The sequence below is a fragment of the Oncorhynchus nerka genome, linkage group LG6 (genome assembly GCF_034236695.1).
Source record: "Oncorhynchus nerka isolate Pitt River linkage group LG6, Oner_Uvic_2.0, whole genome shotgun sequence".
NCBI lineage: Eukaryota > Metazoa > Chordata > Actinopteri > Salmoniformes > Salmonidae > Oncorhynchus > Oncorhynchus nerka.
Genome location: NC_088401.1, coordinates 63,381,787 through 63,399,408, shown reverse-complemented (window position 1 = coordinate 63,399,408; position 17,622 = coordinate 63,381,787). Strand labels below are relative to the sequence as shown.

Sequence of the window (17,622 nt, the reverse complement as noted above, 5' to 3'; positions counted from 1 at the left end):
AGCATGGTCCTCTGTATTTCAGTCAGTAGAGCATGGTCCTCTGTAGTTCATTTCGTAGAGCATGGTCCTCTGTCATTCAGTTAGTAGAGAAAAGTGATTATTCTCGGGATGGAACATTTGTAAAATACCGGGAAAATATTATTCCATAGTCTGTAACTTATTCTTTAGATGTTTGGGGCTGCTGGTCAACCATGATGTGCAGGCATAATCAGTGAGACTGGACTAGTGCACTTGCCAGAGTCTTAATGGTGTCTATAGATTTCCATCCAATTTGCAACAGATTTTCATGTTAATATTCTAAAATCTGCATAGAAACAACATTTCAGGGTTTCCTTTTGGAAAATGTGACTGGGAAGATTTGAATTGACCAGATATTTGAGAAATTTAGCGGACATCTATATGCATTCAGATCAGACTTGGCGCAGCCAGAGCCATCAATAAACAAGGGGTGTTGGCCTTAAAAACAGCTTATTGTCACACCCTGATCTGTTTCACCTTTCTTTGTGCTTGTCTCCACCCCCCTCCAGGTGTCGCCCCTCTTCCCCATTATACCCTGTGTATTTATACCTGTGTTCTCTATTTGTCTGTTGACAGTTCGCTTTGTTTCGTGAAACCTACCAGCGCTTTGTTCCCCTGCTCCTGTCTGTTCTTGCTCCTGTTTTCTAGTCCCTCCCGGTTTTGACCGTTCTGCCTGCCCCAACCATGAGCCTGCCTGCCGTTCTATACCTTGCCCCACCTCACTGGGTTATTGACCCCTGCCTGCTCTGACCCGGTGACTGCCTGCCATTCTGGACCTTTTCCACCCTTTCTGGATTACTGACCTCTGCCTGCCTTTGTCATTTGCCTGCCCCTGTACTAGAAATAAACTTTTGTTTCTTCGACACTGTCTGCATCTGGGTCATACCTGAAATCTTATACCTATAACAAATTGCAAAAACACTATTCCTTGTGTTTCGATGTAGCATATGCCGAACTTTATAGCCTATTAATGTTTTTAGGGAACTTTCCCATAACAATAATTGTCCACCTCATGATTCAACTGTCAGATTTGAGCACTAAATGCATCAGGGCATTGCATGCATAGACCTATAGGCTTAGGTGTCCACTGTATGATATGAATATTTCAACTAATAATATATGAAGGAAGAGAAGCTTAAGGCTAGCCCCAGAGAGATAGAGATATGCCGGCGGCATGCTACGACACCAACATGCATTTCTTTGTCAGATGGCTAATGCGTCTGCTATACAGACATATACGTATACGTTCATTTTCAAATAATTATATTAGATTATAGGAGCAACTCTGGAAGGCCTGAAACATTATTAATCACCTTATGTTTAACTGAGTCAGTTTGAGCACCGGTGCACACTGCCTTCATATCATAGGCTTGCAGTAGCTAAAGCTTAATAATAGACACTTTTTAAACTTGTGACCCGTTTCAGAAAGCTAGGCGTATGTCGCAAGTTTTTTATCAAAATGTGTTTTGGGGGCAGAAATGCCTTCTAGAATGTGGTAACTCTTATGTGCCTTAATAACAAACTTGTATTCCATCTGTAAATACAAATAACACATTTTTATTATGAGCCTAGTTGGTTTAGCAAAGGAAAAAGACAAGGAACCTTCCCCCTTGCCATGATTGTCTGAGATAATGGATGGGCTGGACATGCAGAGAGAAGTTCGGATTGGTCTGCCATGTAGCATGCTTCTGTCTATAACGTGAGCTGCCCGGTATGTGTGGATCATTTCTACCACGGATGTAGAAATGAAATATGATGAAATATATAATATTAGCCATCAAGAACTACAGAAGTTTTGCTACTTTCCTCAACATTGATGCCCTTATTTTAGCAGGTGCTATCGACAGATCAGTTGGAAAAAGTTGCGATGGGCTACTTTCTGCACACCCCACGGTCAGTGTGAACCGGAGTGACTTGACACAACACTGGCCAAACAAGATATAGCTACAAACAAAACAGAGTTAAATGGTATAGGTATACGGGTAAGAGTCTAGCTACCTTTTCAGTTATGTGTATGATCTGTGTAGTAATATTATTCGAAGTCAGATTTTGATATAGGCCAAGGACTGGATGAAGAGAATTTTTACCCAGAGTTTTTCCTTATTGTAGGCTACTACTTTCACCCCTTTTAGTCTTGAAATCTTTGGTTGTTTACTACACTGCCAACTCTGTTTAGCACATACCCTCACATGTGAATCTTTAAAGAGATGGGTGGGACTAAAGCTTAAGAGGGTGTGAATGATGTTGAATGGGTGTAGACAAAGAAGAGCTCTCCAGTAGGTGTACCAAATATTCAAGGGCCATTTTCTCAGAAGTGAGGTTACAAGTTTATCAACGTTCAAAGCTTAATTACTTTCCCATTGTTACTCAACAGTAGTGTATGATATTCCAATTTCTATCTCTGAGTCTCTGCTTTTATCCAATGTAAAAAAAAACACAATTTGGTTATATAGTACTGAATCCAGGTGGTGGGTCACATATCAAAAGTAAGTCAAGCAATTGTTTATAGGGAGAACATGAGCAGGCTATTATATTGCTGCAAACACAACATTACAGTGGCTTGTGAAAGTATTCACCCCCTTGGCATTTTTCCTATTTTGTTGCCTTACAACCTGGAATTAAAATGGATTTTTCGGTGGTTTGTATCATTTTACCGTAATTTAACTAGGCAAGTCAGTTAAGAACAAATTCTTAATTTCAATGATAGCCTAGGACCAGTATGTTAACTACCTTGTTCAGGGGTAGAACAACAGATTTTTACCTTGTCAGCTCAGGGATTTGATCTTGCAACCTTCCATTTACTAGTCCAACACTCTAACCACTAGGCTAGCTGTCACCCCACAACACAACTTACACAACATGCCTACCACTTTGAAGATGCAAAATATTTACTATTATGAAACAAACAAGAAATAAGACCAAAAAACTAGAGCGTGCGTAACTATTCACCCCCCATAATCAATACTTTATTTTTGAAGCAATTACAGCAGCAAGTCTCTTGGGGTATGTCTCTATAAGCTTGGCATATCTAGCCATTGGGATTGTTGCCCATTCTTCAAGGCAAAACTGCTCCAGCTTCTTCAAGTTGGATGGGTCCTGCTGGTGTACAGTAATCTTTAAATCATACCAGAGATTCTCAATTGGATTGAGGTCTGTACTTTGACTAGGCCATTCCAAGACATTTAAATGTTTCCACTTAAATAACTTGAGTGTTGCTTCAGCAGTATGCTTTGGGTCATTGACCTGCTGGAAGGTGAACCTCCGTCCCAATCTCAAATCTCTGGAAGACTGAAACAGGTTTACCTCAAGAATGTCCCTGTATTTAGCGCCATCCATCATTCCTTAAATTCTGACCAGTTTCCCAGTCCCTGCCGATGAAAAACATCCCCACAGCGTGACGCTGCCACCGCTATGCTATGGGGATGGTATTCTCAGGGTGATGCGAGGTGTTGGGTTTGCGCCAGACATAATGTTTTCCTTGATGGCCATAAAGCTCAAATTTAGTCTCATCTGACCAGAGTACCTCCTTCCATATGTTTGGGGAGTCTCCCACATGCCTTTTGGCGAACACCAAACGTGTTAGCTTATTTTTTTCTTGCTACTCTGTCATAAAGCCTAGTTCTGTTGAGTGTACGGCTTAAAGTGGTCCTATGGACAGATACTCCAATCTCCGCTGCAGGTCCTTCAGGGTTATCTTTGGTCTCTTTGTTGTCTCTCTGATTAATGCCCTCCTTGACTGGTCCGTGAGTTTGGTGTGCGGCCCTCTCTTGGCAGGTTTGTTGTGGTGCCATATTCTTTCCATTTTTTAATAATGGATTTAATGGTGCTCCATGGGATGTTCAAAGTTTCTGATATTTTTTTAGAACCCAACCCTGATCTGTACTTCACAACTTTATCCCTGACCTGTTTGGAGAGCTCCTTGGTCTTCATAGTACCGCTTCCTTAGTGGTGCCCCTTGCTTAGTGGTGTTGCAGACTCTGGGGCCTTTCAGAACAGGTGTATATATACTGAGATCATGTGACAGATCATGTGACACTGACTGCACATAGGTGGACTTTATTTAACTAATTGTGTGACTTCTGAAGGTAATTGGTTGCACCAGATGTTATTTAGGAGCTTCATAGCAAAGGGGGTGAATACATATGCATGCACCACTTTTCCGTTTTTTATTTTTTAGATTTCTTTGAAACAAGTTATTTTTTTCATTTCACTTCAATTTGAACTATTTTGTGTATGTCTATTACATGAAATCCAAATAAAAATCAATTTCAATTACAGGTTGTAATGCAACAAAATAGCAAAAACGCCAAGGGGGTGGATACTTTTGCAAGGCACTGTACAATTGGAACTTTATTTTGGTGACAGAAAATGTCTCAACAGAATGAAACAAAACACTTGTGAACTGGTTTAAACCTTCACAAAGGTTTATAACAGGATATATTGCAGCAATTACCAGCCAATTCAAGTGCCTACTATAACCAACAAATGACAGAAATATGCTAATTATACTTATTTTACAACATACTTACTTATAACCTATCTTAAACTAAATTTGGAGCACACAATTAAAAATGACAGATCGAATTTAATTGAGTCAATGAAAATGTCTCTATAGAATTAAACAAAACAGGTTTTGTTATTTAAAGATTAATAAATGAATAAATATGATGCCTAATAATAACAATGCTATACAAAAAATATTATAAATAAATTCCAAAATGTCATCGTACCTGATTAGTGAGTTGCACAGTAGACTGCATTCTTATCTTAGTCTACTACAATATTAAAACTTATATTAAATTCTTTTCACTATAGGCATGCTCTTTTTCCTCTAACTTTCATTTTATTTAAATGAAAAAGGCCTCCATTTTCACAATCAACAGTAGCCTAAGCCAAGGCTCCTCTCTCGGTCTCTCTCTCTTTAGTAGCAGGCGCATATGCGCCCAAAGCCGGATAGAATGGTACTGGTGTGCAAATTTAGGGTGTAGGCTATGATAGACAGTCTCTCCTGGACAATTTGGCCTGCTACAATTTTATTTATTGGCTTTAATTTATTTTTATTGATCAAAAGCTGCAATAAGGGAAACCCTGGAGCATTTTCCCATCAGAGTTGTGTTTCCATCAAATTTACTTGTTGCAGATAAAAGTCTGTGTATAAATACGTAGTGTACACAAAAATACTTTTTGAGGTAAAATTCCCATGTACCGAATAAAAAATACAAGTTAAATGGATTTCCATCGCATTTTCAACTCTTGGCGTACTGATGGTTTTGTCACAAAAACTGTTGCGTAGGTATAGTGAATGTGCCAACTCTGGTATTGTCACACACTCTAGCCAACAGCTTGCAGACACAGTGCAGTTATAGCCTACTACATGATGAGATTATTATTGACAAAAGTGCAAGATAATGTGTATTTGTCAAATGGCATCCAAGCATTGATCATCACATCACCAGGAACAAAACCCTAGATAGGAGCATGTGTATGCTTACAGGAGACTTTTGAAGTAGCCTAATCAGATTAAAACATTATGACTGGTTGTGTTAATACCACATATAAAAGTTCATATTCAAAAGTTATATTTAGACTATATTGAAGCGTTCTAGGTGCATGAGGAAAAGCCGCTAGGATTGGAGAGGAGGCAGAGCGTGAGTTAAGCTTTCCTGAATAACTGGGCCTGCTGGGAGCATATGTGGCCAAATTATAGGACGACTTGGGAGAATGATAATGCGCAACAGACAGCGTGTCTCAGAATGAGAAGTTAAACTACAGCCAAACTGGCCTGCTACTGTGCCTTTCTAGACATAACACATTGTCCAGAGTAGACCCACAACTGATCCAAATCAAATGAAATATTCAAATAGCACGGCTTTTGCGCCGATACTCAAATGACATTTTCACTGCACCCTAGAGTAGGCTAGAATGTTGTACTCACTTGAATACAACAATGAAATTATTCATTGCATTATTGTGTTGTAGGCTAGTCTAGGTAGGATGATTGTATTGTCCCTAAACAAGATTTTTTTTTAGCTTTGTCTCATTGTGTTATAGGCTAGTCTAGGTAGGATGATTGTATTGTCCCTAAACAAGATTTTTTTTAGCTTTGTCTCATGCCTTCACTGTTCTTTCATGCGCAATGATGCACCTGGTATCTCCGCTGTCTATCAGCTATTCCTATTTGTTCTTGTCGATTCATTAAAAAAATGTATGCAGCTTGTAATATTTTTTATGTGTGGTATGATTGCAAGTTAGCCTACTGCAGATCTGGACAACGATCCACCTACCACTATTGTCACTATGAATGGTGGATTGAAGCCAGGATAGATAGTTAGACTGGTAGACTATACTAATCTGTGGAATAGTAAAAGTTAGTACAGGGAAAACTGTAGTGCATAAGGGAAGTACCAAAACACCTTGACATAGGAAAAGGTGCATGGATGGAGAAAAAAAACACAACCCTCTTCAAAGCAAAACACCCTCCCCTATTTTGGAACACACCTCCCCCCAGTAAATTGCTATCTGTCCCTTACGCTAGAGAAAGGCATGACAATAGGTAGGAAGTGAGCTACTGAACAGAACAGAGGACAGTTGGTAAAGCAGGTGGGCAGTGTAGTCTTACTGTATCTCTTTGGTCCATCCTCCAGACAGAAGGAGAGGGTCAGGGTGGCGTCCTCCTCAAAGAACTCCGTGGCAAACGCATCCCACCACAGACTGTCACTCTCCTGAAAGAGAGAGAAGAAAGTTGATCAATAATTCAAATAGTTCTAATATTATCATATAATGTGCTTTGTTGCACAGAACATATTTTATGGAAACAACAGATTCTATACCATCTACGTATTCCCCCAAAATCTCTTTTCTCCATGATAAGTACATAACGCATCAACCCAGGACATCCACCACTGTACACAACATCATGATATTGAAATCACTTTGCTATCACTAACAGGGAAAATGTTGTACCCTTCCACCTGCCACTCCGGGGAACATGACACCACCATTTACCAGATAATGTACCGTAACCGCGGACGACCCCATGTGACGGGTGATGTTGATTTCACCCGACATGTTAGGACAGATTGAGAGGCTTTCAATCGTTGCTCCACTGAGGGATCGCTAGGCCCTTCCAGATTTTTACAATTATCCATGTCGATGTCGCCTAGCGTCAAGTCCAATATGTCCTGACCCCAAGGACCTTGAAGAACAACTCAATGTGCTTCATATCTGCAGGTCTTGAGGTGTGTGTGTGTGTGTGTGTGTGTGTGTGTGTGTGTGTGTGTGCGTGCGTGCGTGCGTGCGTGCGTGCGTGTGCGTGCGTGCGTGCGTGCGTGCGTGTGTGTGCGTGTGTGATATAGGGAGGAGAGGGAGGGGAAAGAGGGGATGGAGGGAGAGGGGGAGGGGATAGAACTTCTGCAGTTCATTTTGAAGGTGAATCAATACGTGACTATGACCTGGGAATAGAGTGTCCGCCGGTGAAGTAGCATCAACATCCCTGGGTCATAGATTGGTGATAAACCTAGGGATAGGCCTATGATACCTTAACGGCTGGGATTCAATCAATTACAGATTGAGCTAAACTGCACTGCTGTATCGGAGGTGTTAACAATGTTGTAACCAAAACACGCTAATCTGATTCTCATTGGATATTGGATACATACTAGAAGTGCGGTTTCCTCCTATGAAAAATTATACACTCTCATCTGTCCATTTCTGCACAGTCACATATTTGTTATATTTGCTGTATCACCACTACCCAAATTTAGAGCAAGCAAACTATGATTCTTAATTCTGACCCAGATACGCCCACTGCTGCACCATCATTGCATTCTACTAGCACACTGGGAGTAGTGATGATGGACTCAACAGGAGTCCCTGAATGGTGTGTGTGATTGGGCTAGTGCCAGGCAACTGTCAGCGGATTGAGTCCCCCAGGGGACAGGAGGACAGGGTGGTATGGTGGTGGGATAGGGAGCATGGATGCCTAGCACAGCAGGATTCCACTAGAGTAGAGGTTACCAATCTTTTTATAGTCCCGTACCCCTTCCAACATTCAACCTCCAGCTGCGTACTCCCTCTAGCACCAGGGTCAGCGCACTCTCAAATGTAGTTTTTTGCCATCATCGTAAGCCTGCCACACACACTATACGATACATTTATTAAACATAAGAATGAGTGTGAGTTTTTGTCACAACCCGGCTCGTGGGAAGTGACAAAGAGCTCTTATAGGACCAGGGCACAAATAATAATATAAGAATAATCAATAATTTTGCTCTTTATTTAGCCATCTTACATATAAAACTTTATTTGTTCATCAAAAATTCTAAATAACTCACAACAGGTTAATGAGAAGGGTGTGCTTGAAAAGATGCACATAACTCTGCAATGTTGATTTGTATTGGAGAGTGTCTCAGTCTTAAATCCTTTTTCACACACAGTCTGTGCCTGTATTTAATTTTCATGCTAGTGATGGCCGAGAATCCACTCTCACATAGGTACGTGGTTGCAAAGGGCATCAGTGTCTTAACAGCACGATTTGCCAAGGCAGGATACTCTGAACGCAGCCCAATCCAGAAATCTAGTAATGGTTTCTGACTAAATCAAATTTATCACATAACCACTTGTTGCAATTTCGATGAGGCTCTCTTGTTCATATATCAGTGTTGTTTGATGACGCAATTATCTGTATAGTATTTTTGGCCTTTTCCCCCAGCTTTGTCCCAGCCATATCCGCGGCAGCAGGAAGCATTAAGTACTCCACAATAGTATTGGGCTTGCCTGTTCTAGCCACTTGACAGTTGGTGCTTAAAGCTAGTGAGGGAGATAAGTGTTTCCAGTTTCAGAGATTTTTGTAGTTCGTTCCAGTCATTGGCAGCAGAAAACTGGAAGGAGAGGCGGCCAAAGAAAGAATTGGTTTTGGGGGTGACCAGAGAGATATACCTGCTGGAGCGCGTGCTACAGTTGGGTGATGCTATGGTGACCAGCGAGCTGAGATAAGGGGGGACTTTACCTAGCAGGGTCTTGTAGATGACATGGAGCCAGTGGGTTTGGCGACGAGTATGAAGCGAGGGCCAGCCAACGAGAGCGTACAGGTCGCAATGGTGGGTAGTATATGGGGTTTTGGTGACAAAACGGATTGCACTGTGATAGACTGCATCCAATTTGTTGAGTAGGGTATTGGAGGCTATTTTGTAAATGACATCGCCGAAGTCGAGGATTGGTAGGATGGTCAGTTTTACATGGGTATGTTTGGCAGCATGAGTGAAGGATGCTTTGTTGCGAAATAGGAAGCCAATTCTAGATTTAACTTTGGATTGGAGATGTTTGATGTGGGTCTGGAAGGAGAGTTTACAGTCTAACCAGACACCTAGGTATTTGTAGTTGTCCACGTATTCTAAGTCAGAGCTGTCCAGAGTAGTGATGTTGGACAGGCGGGCAGGTGCAGGCAGCGATCGGTTGAAGAGCATGCATTTAGTTTTACTTGTATTTAAGAGCAATTGGAGGCCCGGAAGGAGAGTTGTATGGCATTGAAGCTTGCCTGGAGGGTTGTTAACACAGTGTCCAAAGAAGGGCCATAAGTGTACTTTGCTTCCGGGTTGGAGCGAGCAGTCGCATCCGCACTTCGGTCTGCACTTCGGTCTGCAGGTAGTATAACTCTTCATTACATTTCATTACATTTCATTATAGTACAACGGTTTGATTTGTCTAATCTTAGCAATTTCTTCTTAGCTAGCTACATAGCCGTCTTTGTATCAAAGATAATTGCGTAATTATCGTATTTCGTCGTCCTAACGTATCTGCCCAGCAGCTAGCCAGCTAGCTAACGCCCACCGTCTACATAGCTAGCTACATAGCCGTCTCTGTATCAAAGTTAATTGTGTAGATAATTGTGTAGTCTAGAGCGATTTTCTAGGTTACCTAGCCAGCTATTGTCGTTCTTTTAACGCAACGTAACGTAATCAACACTGCTAGCTAGCTAGCCAGCTAGCCCCTGAATCAACAACGCAGCCAGCTATTTGTCGTCCTTAACGTAGGAGACACTGCTAGCTAGCTAACAGCTAGCCAACGTCTACCGATTAGAACTCAACAACCCGGTCGCATTCCGCCTCGCTCCACAGGTAGTATCACATTTTCATTTCATTTCATTACAGTACAACGGTTTGATTTGTTTGATCGTAGCTAGCTACATAGCTAGCTACAGAGCCGTCTCTGTATCAAAGATAATTGTGTAGTCTAGAGCGATTTTCTAGGTTACCTAGCCAGCTATTGTCATTCTTTTAACGCAACGTAACGTAATCAACAACGCAGCCACTGCCAGCTAGCCTACAAAGTCAACAACGCAGCCACTGCCACCTAGCCTACTTCAGCAGTACTGTATCAATTTGAATCATTTTAGTCAATAAGATTCTTGCTACGTAAGCTCAACTTTCTGAACATTCGAGACGTGTAGTCCACTTGTCATTCCAATCTCCTTTGCATTAGCGTAGCCTCTTCTGTAGCCTGTCAACTATGTGTCTGTCTATCCCTGTTCTCTCCTCTCTGCACAGACCATACAAACGCTCCACACCGCGTGGCCGCGGCCACCCTAATCTGGTGGTCCCAGCGCGCACGACCCACGTGGAGTTCCAGGTCTCCGGTAGCCTCTGGAACTGCCGATCTGCGGCCAACAAGGCAGAGTTCATCTCAGCCTATGCCTCCCTCCAGTCCCTCGACTTCTTGGCACTGACGGAAACATGGATCACCACAGATAACACTGCTACTCCTACTGCTCTCTCTTCGTCCGCCCACGTGTTCTCGAACACCCTGAGAGCTTCTGGTCAGCGGGGTGGTGGCACCGGGATCCTCATCTCTCCCAAGTGGTCATTCTCTCTTTCTCCCCTTACCCATCTGTCTATCGCCTCCTTTGAATTCCATGCTGTCACAGTTACCAGCCCTTTCAAGCTTAACATCCTTATCATTTATCGCCCTCCAGGTTCCCTCGGAGAGTTCATCAATGAGCTTGATGCCTTGATAAGCTCCTTTCCTGAGGACGGCTCACCTCTCACAGTTCTGGGCGACTTTAACCTCCCCACGTCTACCTTTGACTCATTCCTCTCTGCCTCCTTCTTTCCACTCCTCTCCTCTTTTGACCTCTCCCTCTCACCTTCCCCCCCTACTCACAAGGCAGGCAATACGCTCGACCTCATCTTTACTAGATGCTGTTCTTCCACTAACCTCATTGCAACTCCCCTCCAAGTCTCCGATCACTACCTTGTATCCTTTTCCCTCTCGCTCTCATCCAACACTTCCCACACTGCCCCTACTCGGATGGTATCGCGTCCCAACCTTCGCTCTCTCTCCCCCGCTACTCTCTCCTCTTCCATCCTATCATCTCTTCCCTCTGCTCAAACCTTCTCCAACCTATCTCCTGATTCTGCCTCCTCAACCCTCCTCTCCTCCCTTTCTGCATCCTTTGACTCTCTATGTCCCCTATCCTCCAGGCCGGCTCGGTCCTCCCCTCCCGCTCCGTGGCTCGACGACTCATTGCGAGCTCACAGAACAGGGCTCCGGGCAGCCGAGCGGAAATGGAGGAAAACTCGCCTCCCTGCGGACCTGGCATCCTTTCACTCCCTCCTCTCTACATTTTCCTCTTCTGTCGCTGCTGCTAAAGCCACTTTCTACCACTCTAAATTCCAAGCATCTGCCTCTAACCCTAGGAAGCTCTTTGCCACCTTCTCCTCCCTCCTGAATCCCCCTCCCCCTCCTCCCTCTCTGCAGATGACTTCGTCAACCATTTTGAAAAGAAGGTCGACGACATCCGATCCTCGTTTGCTAAGTCAAACGACACCGCTGGTTCTGCTCACACTGCCCTACCCTGTGCTCTGACCTCTTTCTCCCCTCTCTCTCCAGATGAAATCTCGCGTCTTGTGACGGCCGGCCGCCCAACAACCTGCCCGCTTGACCCTATCCCCTCCTCTCTTCTCCAGACCATTTCCGGAGACCTTCTCCCTTACCTCACCTCGCTCATCAACTCATCCCTGACCGCTGGCTACGTCCCTTCCGTCTTCAAGAGAGCGAGAGTTGCACCCCTTCTGAAAAAACCTACACTCGATCCCTCTGATGTCAACAACTACAGACCAGTATCCCTTCTTTCTTTTCTCTCCAAAACCCTTGAACGTGCCGTCCTTGGCCAGCTCTCCCGCTATCTCTCTCAGAATGACCTTCTTGATCCAAATCAGTCAGGTTTCAAGACTAGTCATTCAACTGAGACTGCTCTTCTCTGTATCACGGAGGCGCTCCGCACTGCTAAAGCTAACTCTCTCTCTCTGCTCTCATCCTTCTAGACCTATCGGCTGCCTTCGATACTGTGAACCATCAGATCCTCCTCTCCACCCTCTCCGAGTTGGGCATCTCCGGCGCGGCCCACGCTTGGATTGCGTCCTACCTGACAGGTCGCTCCTACCAGGTGGCGTGGCGAGAATCCGTCTCCTCACCACGTGCTCTCACCACTGGTGTCCCCCAGGGCTCTGTTCTAGGCCCTCTCCTATTCTCGCTATACACCAAGTCACTTGGCTCTGTCATAACCTCACATGGTCTCTCCTATCATTGCTATGCAGACGACACACAATTAATGTTCTCCTTTCCCCCTTCTGATGACCAGGTGGCGAATCGCATCTCTGCATGTCTGGCAGACATATCAGTGTGGATGACGGATCACCACCTCAAGCTGAACCTCGGCAAGACCATTTTTTTTTTTTTTTTTTTTTTTTTCTACTGTGTTATTGACTTGTTAATTGTTTATTCCATGTGTAACTCTGTGTTGTCTGTTCACACTGCTATGCTTTATCTTGGCCAGGTCGCAGTTGCAAATGAGAACTTGTTCTCAACTAGCCTACCTGGTTAAATAAAGGTGAAATAAAAAAATAAAATAAAAAAAGACGGAGCTGCTCTTCCTCCCGGGGAAGGACTGCCCGTTCCATGATCTCGCCATCACGGTTGACAACTCCACTGTGTCCTCCTCCCAGAGCGCTAAGAACCTTGGCGTGATCCTGGACAACACCCTGTCGTTCTCAACTAACATCAAGGCGGTGGCCCGTTCCTGTAGGTTCATGCTCTACAACATCCGCAGAGTACGACCCTGCCTCACACAGGAAGCGGCGCAGGTCCTAATCCAGGCACTTGTCATCTCCCGTCTGGATTACTGCAACTCGCTGTTGGCTGGGCTCCCTGCCTGTGCCATTAAACCCCTACAACTCACCCAGAACGCCGCAGCCCGTCTGGTGTTCAACCTTCCCAAGTTCTCTCACGTCACCCCGCTCCTCCGCTCTCTCCACTGGCTTCCAGTTGAAGCTCGCATCCGCTACAAGACCATGGTGCTTGCCTACGGAGCTGTGAGGGGAACGGCACCTCAGTACCTCCAGGCTCTGATCAGGCCCTACACCCAAACAAGGGCACTGTGTTCATCCACCTCTGGCCTGCTCGCCTCCCTACCACTGAGGAAGTACAGTTCCCGCTCAGCCCAGTCAAAACTGTTCGCTGCTCTGGCCCCCCAATGGTGGAACAAACTCCCTCACGACGCCAGGACAGCGGAGTCAATCACCACCTTCCGGAGACACCTGAAACCCCACCTCTTTAAGGAATACCTAGGATAGGATAAAGTAATCCTTCTCACCCCCCCCTTAAAAGATTTAGATGCACTATTGTAAAGTGGCTGCTCCACTGGATGTCATAAGGTGAATGCACCAATTTGTAAGTCGCTCTGGATAAGAGCGTCTGCTAAATGACTTAAATGTAAATGTAAATGTACAGAATGGTGTCGTCTGCGTAGAGGTGGATCAGAGACTCACCAGCAGCAAGAGCGACATCATTGATGTATACAGAGAAGAGAGTCGGTCCAAGAATTGAACCCTGTGGCACCCCCATAGAGATGGCCAGAGGTCCGGACAGCAGACCCTCCGATTTGACACACTGAACTCTATCAGAGAAGTAGTTGGTGAACCAGGCGAGGCAATAATTTGAGAAACCAAGGCTGTCGAGTCTGCCCGATGAGGATGTGGTGATTGACAGAGTCGAAAGCCTTGGCCAGATCAATGAATACGGCTGCACAGTAATGTTTCTTATCGATGGCGGTTAAGATATCGTTTAGGACCTTGAGCGTGGCTGAGGTGCACCCATGACCAGCTCTGAAACCAGATTGCATAGCAGAGAAGGTATGGTGAGATTCGAAATGGTCGTTAATCTGTTTGTTGACTTGGCTTTCGAAGACCTTAGAAAGGCAAAGTAGGATAGATATAGGTCTGTAGCAGTTTGGGTCAAGAGTGTCCCCGCCTTTGAAGAGGGGGATGACCGCAGCTGCTTTCCAATCTTTGGGAATCTCAGACGACACGAAAGAGAGGTTGAAAAGGCTGGTAATAGGGGTGGCAACAATTTCGGCAGATAATTTTAGAAAGAAAGGGTCCAGATTGTCTAGCCCGGCTGATTTGTAGGGGTCCAGATTTTGCAGCTCTTGTATGTGTCTCTATGGCCTTACTTTTTTTAACCATTCATCAATTTTCGAGCAAACGGAATGAGCATTTATTTGACATTGTGTTGTTATTTCGCTGAACACTAGATGGTTTCATTATATTTTTGGCAGTGAAACAAGGCTACTCAGGCAAGAAAAAAACCCAAATGTATAGCCCCGTTGGAAAATATAAATGGAACAAGGTGAAGAAATTATTTAAAAAATTATATCAGAAAAGTTTTTTTTTTCCTCCGAAAAAAAAAATGTGAATCACATTTTATTTGGCATACCCCAGACGGCATTGCGCGTACCCCAGTTTGGGAATACCTGCAATAACAACAATGGTCACACACGTGACTGACGAGGACTCCACTGGGACAACACTGGATGAGCTGGTTGAGAAATGTGTATGAGAGAGAGGGGGTTGACTGAGGGAGAGGGAGAGAGAGGAGACAGAGAGAGAGGGAGTTGACTGAGGGAGAGGGAGGGGGAGACAGACAGACAGACAGAGTGAAAGGGATGGGTAAGAGGGAGAGAGACAGAGTGAGAGATCGAGATAAAGGGGGGAGAGAGGGGGAGAGAGAGAATGAGAGAGAGAGAGAGAGAGAGAGAGAGAGAGAGAGAGAGAGAGAGAGAGAGACAGAGACAGAGACAGTGAGCATAGCCTTGCTATTGAGGAAGGCCACAGTAGGCAGACCTGGCTCTCAAGAGAAGACAGGCAATGTGCACACTGCCCACAATATTAGGTGTAAACTGAGCTACACTTCCTAACCTCCTGCTAAATGTATGACCATATTAAAGACACATATTTCCCTCAGATTACACAGACCCACAAAGAATTTGAAGACCAAACACCATTGTAAACACAACCCATATTTATTTTCCCTTTTGCACATAATAATTCTATTTTTGGCAGTGAAACAAAGGCTACTAAGGCGAGAATTTTTTTTTATAGCCCCGTTGGAAAATATAAATGGAAAAATGTGAAGAAATTATATATATATATATATATATATATATATGAAAAGTCTGAAACTTTTGTTAGTGTATTGTTTACTGTTCATTTTTTTCTTGTTCATTATCTATTTCACTTGCTTTGGCAATGTAAACATATTATTTTTTATTTAACCAGGTAAGTCAGTGAAGAACAAATTCTGATTTACAATGACAGCCTACCAGGGAACAATGGGTTAACTGCCTTGTTCTGGGGCAGAACAACACATTTTTCCCTTGTCAGCTCAGGGATTCGATTCAGCAACCTTTCAGTTACTGGCCCAACACTTTAACCACTAGGCTACCTGCCTAGTGGCAGGTAGGCACCAGGCCAATAAAGCCCTTCAATTGAGTTGAGTTGAATTGAATTGAGAGAGAAAGAGAGCGAGAGAGAGAGAAATTGCATGGCTGTCTAAAGCTTTGTGCATTTCTTTTCGGTGTGTGTGTGAGTACTTGCACGCGTGTGTGTGAGACCGATTCTGATTAGTCACACTCAGCAGGCTGAATGACCTCAGCAGATAATCCTGTCCTGTGAGGGGCCTTCAGGGAGTGAGAGTAGAACCAGGGTCAACAATGCACTATCTCCCCCCCCTCTCCTTTTCTCACACACACTCTCTCTATTTTTCTCTCATTCACGCTCTCACCCATGGGGCGGCAGGGTAGCCTAGTGGTTAGAGCGTTGGACTAGTAACCAGAAGGTTGCAAGTTCAAACCCCTGAGCTGACAAGGTACAAGTCTGTCATTCTGACCCTGAACAGGCAGTTAACCCACTGTTCCTATGCCATCATTGAAAATAAGAATTAGTTCTTAACTGACTTGCCTAGTTAAATAAAGGTCAAATAAAAATGTGTTAACATTGCCAAAGCAAGTGAAGTAGAACAAAAGCAAAATAAACAATCAAACTTAACAGTAAACATTACAGACACTCACAGAAGTTCCAAAAGAATAATGTCTATATACAGTATTGTAACAATGTACAAAAGGGAAAGTAAATAAACATAAATATGGGTTGTATTTACAATGGTGTTTTTTCTTCACTGGTTGTCTTTTTCTTATGGTAACAGGTCACAAATCTTGCTGGCTATGCTCACTGAGTCGGTACATAGTCAAAGCATTCCTTAAGTTTGAATCAGTCACAGTGGTCAGGTATTCTGCCACTGTGTACTCTCTGTTTAGGGCCAAATAGCATTCTAGAAGCTCTGCTTCTTTGTTAAATCTTTCCAATGTCTCAAGTAACCATCCTTTTGTTTTCTCATGTTTTGGATGGGTCTAATTGTGTTGCTGTCCTGGGGCTCTGTGGGGTCTGTTTGTGTTTGTGAAAAGAGCCACGGGACCAGCTTGCTTAGGGGACTCTTCTCCAGGTTCATCTCTCTGTAGGTGATGGCTTTCTTATGGAAAGTTTGGGAATCGCTTCCTTTTAGGTGGTTGCAGAATTTAACGGCTCCTTTCTGGATTTTGATAATTAGCGGGTTCAGACGAATTCTGCTGTGCATGCATAATTTGATGTTTTACGTTGATCAAGGAGGATATTTTTGCAGAATTCTGCATGCAGTCTCATTTTTGGTGTTTGTCCCATTTGATGACTTCCTGGTTGGTGAGTTCAGAATTGGTTGGTGAGCGGATATGGGCTAGCTAAAGCATTAGTGAGAATAGATATTTGGGCTAGATAAAGGATTAGTTGGACACTAGAGTGATGATAGCCCAATGGGCTAGCTAAATGAAAAGTGGGACACCATAGTGAGGATAGGTCTATGGGCTATCTAAAGGATTAGTGGGACACATTAGTGAGGATAGATCTATGGGCTAGCTAAGGGATCAGTGGGACACTAGAGTGAGGATAGATCTTTGGGCTGGCTAAAGGATTAGCAGGACACCATAGTGAGGATAGATCTATGGGCTAGCTAGAGGATTAGTGGGACACCATAGTGAGGATAGATCTTTGGGTTAGCTAGAGTATTAGTGTGACACCATTGTGAGGATATATCTTTGGGCTAGCTGAAAGGATTAGTGGGACACCATAGTGAGGATAGATCTATGGGCTAGCTAAAGGATAGTGTTAGGAAAATTATGATTAAATGACTGAACAAATAATTTTAAATGGAACTGTAACTAAGTAAACTTATACTATGTTT

The 17,622-nt window shown here is 43.8% G+C and overlaps 1 protein-coding gene across 4 annotated transcripts in view; it reads right to left on the bottom strand.

The window, feature by feature from the left end:
* The window catches only part of LOC115130826 (LIM domain-binding protein 2-like), a 118,102-nt gene that overhangs the window by 83,293 nt on the left and 17,187 nt on the right, over positions 1 to 17,622 (bottom strand). For all 4 annotated transcript variants that reach the window (XM_029662315.2, XM_029662316.2, XM_065019782.1 and 1 more), the window contains exon 2: positions 6,638 to 6,740. In XM_029662315.2, the coding sequence (XP_029518175.1) occupies positions 6,638 to 6,740 (103 nt within the window). The remainder of the gene's footprint in view (positions 1 to 6,637; positions 6,741 to 17,622) is intronic.